Consider the following 5,788-nt stretch of genomic DNA (forward strand, 5'->3'; position numbering starts at 1 on the left):
GGAGAGAGCCCTAGCAGCGAGGGGGGAAGCCCAGCTGCTAGTTACCAGGGCAGCCAGAGTCACAGGTGCTGGTTGCTAGGACAACCACTGGGGAGCCAGCTGACAGGAAAGGGCAGGGCCTGGCACATATAAACCTCAGGCGTGAGGCTAGGAGGGTAGTTCCCTGCTGGTGGCCAAAGGAGAAGGAGTTGGCCAGTGCAGACAGAGGGGAGAAGCCTGACTGCATGAGCAGCCACTGACTGCTGCTACGGGTGGGAGCATTCCCTGGTAGGAATTGAATGTTGTTTTGGCTGGATGATTTAGGTTTTTATGTTATAGCTAGGGCTTTGTGTTTTGTGTTCGCTGTTTATCTGGAGGACCGGGTGAGGCTATTAGGGAGGAGGCCTCATAGGGGCTCCACGGCAGCATGGGGGCCCTGGCACTGGAAAGGGCATGGCATTTTGGGTGCATTGACCCCAGGGCATGGGGCAGCGAGAACCCCCAGAGCACGGGGGGCCAGGAGAAGCCTCAGAGCGAGGGGCAGAGAGAAACCCCAGTGAAAAAGGGAGAGTGGGGGGGGGCAGTGAAAAGCCTCAAGGCAAGGGGGCAGCTGGAAGCCCAGAGAGAGAAGGTGGTAGGAAGCCTCACCAGGAGGGGGCTGCAGAGCGCCAGGAAGGTCCAGGACAAGACAGGATGGCGGAAGCCCAGGGAAGTCATGAAGAGGGCCAAATTACAGCAAGGTCCAGGTTAAAACCACATCAATAGCATCTGTGAGGCTTGGGCTGCAGTGTAGGGGAGGAAAAAGGAGCTGCAGATAGCGTCCCCTGGCCACTGGGGCAAATAACATGGGCAGCCTTCCACTGATTACATCAATTAAGAATGAGGCGTGGCAGGCGAATAAGCAGGCAGTTGGCCCATAACAGGAGGGAGGATTCACCAATAGAGAGGCTCCAGTAGCGATACTCCTGACACAGGGTACAAAATAGCAGCCACCACCACTGCTCTCCTGGCTGATGTGTTACCACTGGCAACACAAGTGCAGTCACTGCCTCATGTGCTGTCACTGCCTGGGGTGCAGAACTGCCTTAGAGGCATCAAGAGCTGAGGGAGGACTGGTTAGGACAAGAAACCTGACTGATGGGTGTCTGTTCTGGTAACGGATTTAGTAATAAGCTGAATGGAAAGGAATGGTTTATGGGCTGTACAGTAGCCAGCAGAAACATTAAACAGACTGGGGGCATGTCTACAGGCACGATTAATGCAAAGCAACAAACTCCGGCACTTATTGCATCAGAGTTCAGTGCTCCCAGGTGCACCATTTGAACACGCATCTAGGACCGCAGCACATTCATCTGGGTTGGAGTAGCCCTGGCTGGTAGGGGACTACTCTGACCTGGCTCTGTGTGCTGTGGAGGAGCTGGCTGGGGCGTGAATTCATGAGGATGCTCTAGTACGGGGCTAGCTGGCAGGCAGCCCCGGCACTGAAGCACCCTCATACTCCAGCCAACTGGTCATCATCTACACCTGCACCACTGCAAACCACAAAACTCTGTAGCAGGATAGTACTTGTATTTATGGAGGAGCTAATTAGGCAGCTCTGCAGTAAATGTCTTGTGTAGATGTGCTCTGGGTGCTGCAAATTATTAAAAAGAAAACATACTTGAAATGAACATTGTAGTCAGCTGAGGTGACTACAATAGCAGCTAATTCATTTACTCCCATGATTCTACATTTTGGGGATGAGGGTCACCCTCCTTATGTCCTACAGCTTGAGTGCTTTTGGCTTTTAGGGCAGCACAGAAGTACGATGTTGCTATGCTCAGCTCACATGTGTAAATAAACTGTTTAACTGTGCCCAGAAGTTACCAGACAAAAGCAAATTGGAGAAATTACAAACGTCTTTGGTCAATTCCACATTGAAGGTTCTAAGGAATTGTTAGTAACATGACTGAAGGGAAAACGATGTTTAAAGAATATGATTTCTCACTGTCTCTGTCCCTTTGGGGGGTTGCTGGGTTTTTTTGCACGAGAGTAATTGTTGCATCAGTTGCAAAAACAAACATTCAGTGGTGATGACAGCTATCCCCACACATTCCCAGCTCTGAGATGCTCCCAGCTAAGAGGTTTTAGCCAAAATACAAACTGCTTTACAGAGACACTTTAAACGTTTATAATACATTTTGACTTATCTTTTCTATTTTAAAATTCTAGTTCAGGCAGTGTTTGATTCAGATGTTCAAATGCAGTGACATCGAGATCACAGAGTCCAACCTGAACCCAACTTCAGAGAGAGGAGTTCTGACCCAGGACAAACGAGGTGGTGAGATGTCCACAATAGCAGCTCAGATCCCCATTTCAAACAGAAGTGGGGATGAGCAGAGCAACTGCCGTCCTCTCGCTCAGCTGACAGTTTCAGAAAACAAAGTTCATCCAATGTAAGCAGGACCTTTGAAGATGCTCAGTGATGCAACATTATAAAATATTCCTTTGGTATCAGGTGTTCATACAAAATGTTGTCATTGAGAATGCTGAGGCTCAGCAGAAACTTCTTTCTGGAGTTGCTGATAGAAACAGTTTAGCTTCATAGCAGTAGAGTAGGTCTCATTTTCTGAGAGAGAAGTATCAGCCTTTTGAGTGGCAGTGGGATGCCCAGTTATTAACTGATTCCTTATCATCCCTAGTGTTTCTGACAGGCCTGCTTTCAGGAATCACTTCAGGAGACTTCAGCGAGAATAGGCTGGGACCTGATGCACTAACAAGAAAGGAGAACCTTAGTGTATGGGCACACACAACTAAGTTAGTGCAAAGTAAGCTGTGATGTTATGTTACAGTACATCAGCTATTCCTTAGGAACTGCTTGTGCTCTTACATCATGGTAAATTCAAGGCAGTCCACCCACTTCCACTGAGGTGCAAACTATCTCACATTTACTGTGGAGTAAAAGAAGGCACATGGACAGTCACAATGAGGTAGCTGATGCTCTCTAGCTTCCAGTCTACTTTACCTGTGGTAACTTACTTATCTCTCCATACCTTTGACTGGGCCTCAGTACAATTGGCACATGGTTTCAAGTTAGTAAAGATAAAGTACTTAGCAGGCACATCTACACATGCGATTAATATACATGAATAAACACTGGAGCTTATTGCACTGGAGTCTTTTGCTCCAAGTCATGCTGTTTGAACGTGTGCCTAAAGCAAAACAACTCTGAAGCATATTGCTCTGGAGTTTGTTTATGCACAGCAAATGAAGCCCAGTTGGAGGAGGCCAGGCTGGCAGGAGACCCAGGGGGTCAGCCTGCCAGCCTAGGGCTGCTCTGATCAGGCTCCATGTGCTGCAGAGCAGCTGGTTGGGGCACAAGCATGCCTCAGTGTGGGAGCTACCCCCTGGCTGGCCCCACACTGAAACACCCTGTGCCCCAGCCAGCCAGGGTAGCATCTACACATGTGCTGCTGTGCATGAAAAAACTCTGCAGCAGGGTAGCACTTATACTTGTTTACAAGTACCACCCTGTTGTGTAGATGTAAAATAGGGGTGGCCTAATAGATGCACATGTGGAGACACCAAGATATTTACTGGGCAGTTAATTAGTCAACTGCACGACAAATGTCTGTGTAGACATGCCCAGAATGTAGTTGACTCAAGCTCAAACAGATAGAGCTATAGAGGGGCTATGAATCCTGCCAGTAATAATAATAATAAAAACAGAGCCTTTACTCGCACCTGATCAGTGATAGGGACCAGCCACAAAACTCTCTGGAGATTCCCAGGCGTTCTTTCAGTTAAATAAAGCACACCAAGGAGATGTATCAACACCCTTCAGATCCATCCTGGTCACACAAGAGTCTCCTGAAGACTGAGAGGGGGATTTGCTTGAGGGACTTGACTTGAGAGCAATGCTGATTCTAGCAGAGAGTAAGGCAGACTAGGGCTGTGACAAGTGTTACTTTCCTTCTTGCCCAAACCCAATACTTTGAAACCAGCTTTCACAGGAAGAACAGGATTGGCAGCTGGCCCACCTCCTGTACAGATTAGCTTTGTGCAGAGTTTGGCATCACCCAGACGAAGGGCCTGCTGCTGTTTCAGTTTCTTTGTAAATGTCTATAAGTCAATCTCTGGAAGAGGAGGTGATTATGATTATACAAACCAGGGGACTGAGAAAAACTTTGGGACCTCTTGGGCAGACTATGTTTTCCATGTATATTCCCAAAATGAAATCTTGCCTTAACCAATCCCTAAATTGCGATATGCCCCCTAAGGCAGCATGACCAGCAAAGTCGGATCCTAGCTTGGAGCTGGTAGCAATCAGCTGCACCAACCTGCTTCTCTGCCCCTAATTAGCTGTTGGGTCTACATTGCCTTTCACCTTCAATTCCAGATCTTAAAGACTTGGTTTTGATTAGTTCCTTATCAGTCCCCCATATTTTCAGTGTAACATTGTATTCATGGCCAAAATACTAGAATGGTCCATAGAACTCTAGCTAGGATGTCACAGCTAGGAACTGCACTATAAATACACTTTCCATAAACAAGAACAAAAGATATCTTTGACTTTTACATGTCAGACACTTAAATTATTCACCAATAATGCATCAATAATGTCTGCTTCATCTTAACAGGTTTCTCTCTCATACACATGTATTAAAATTAGCATATTTTAGTTTTTATATAGTCTTCAAGTACAATGTATTACATATTATTAAGATCAGGCACAATAGGTTTTTAATTCTGTACTTATTCTGTTTTAACTAAATGCAACTAAAGACAAATTAGGAAGCGGTCATCAGCAGTATTGGTATCAGTGAAGTGTACTAATGTGGAAACCCATTATTTTTGGATCAGATTCTTATAAAATCTTACTATACTGCATCCACATGAGCCAAACACTGTACTTGTGATTGCAATGCCAACATGATAACAAAACTAGTCTTTCACAACTATAATTTTCATTTTTAAGTCTTGTTTTAATTTGAAGCACGTAAATAAAATTCCTTCATGGTAAATACATAAATAAATGTTATTACTTTCAGATTTTTCCTTTCCTTTTTCTCTTTACAACATTATGCAGTATTGTTACATCATAACTTAATGTTACCATGAAAAGGAATGGGTCTGTGTGAGGTACCATCACCTTTAACACAGCGGGAATTGAACCAGGAACTTTCATCACCCAAAACTTGAGTCTCACCTGCTTGAGTAAAGAATCAGACTTTCAGAATTGAAAACATGAGTGTTCATAACTTTGAAGTTAGGTCCTATTAGCACATCATCTGTGGATTGGGGGCATACAGCATACACTAAGTAGTTGATTACAGTGATTTTTTTTATTATTTTACAGTTTAAATACTAGTGTGAAAACACTGTGTAAACAGGAACATTATGTATTAACACTGGTGTGGTATGTAAGACATGAAAAGTAATTATTCAACTCTGCTGTGTGCTGATCAAGCCTTAGCTAAATACTGTCTAGTTTTGAGCAACACACTCTAAGGAAGACATGGATAAATGAATAGACAAAAGAAGAGTAAGAAGAATATGTAGAGGTTTAGAAAATATTGAATGAGTAAAGGCTGGTGGAATTGGGTTAATTTACAGTAGAAAAGAGAAAATGTGAGGAGAGGGCAGTTGTAGTAGGCTGACAATACATAAAAGATTGTTAGATAGGAAGACTGTAATCACCTGTTCTACATGACCACAGTGGGAAGGAAAAAATCTCATCAGCTTTATTTACAGCAAAGGAGATCTACGTTAGATACATGGAAAACTTTCTAAGGGTTAGGAACTGGAACAGGCTACCTAGGACTTTGTG

At 44.5% G+C, this 5,788-nt stretch overlaps 1 protein-coding gene across 1 annotated transcript in view; it reads left to right on the forward strand.

Moving 5' to 3' along the window:
* LOC109287281 (opsin-VA-like) overlaps nt 1-2,418 on the forward strand; it is a 20,039-nt gene extending 17,621 nt beyond the window's left edge. The window contains exon 6 of the mRNA XM_019502211.1: nt 2,191-2,418. Within this exon, the coding sequence (XP_019357756.1) occupies nt 2,191-2,418 (228 nt within the window). The remainder of the gene's footprint in view (nt 1-2,190) is intronic.
* Nucleotides 2,419-5,788: the final 3,370 nt, after the last annotated feature.

The sequence above is a fragment of the Gavialis gangeticus genome, unplaced genomic scaffold (genome assembly GCF_001723915.1).
Source record: "Gavialis gangeticus isolate Ggan-Ray unplaced genomic scaffold, GavGan_comp1, whole genome shotgun sequence".
NCBI lineage: Eukaryota > Metazoa > Chordata > Crocodylia > Gavialidae > Gavialis > Gavialis gangeticus.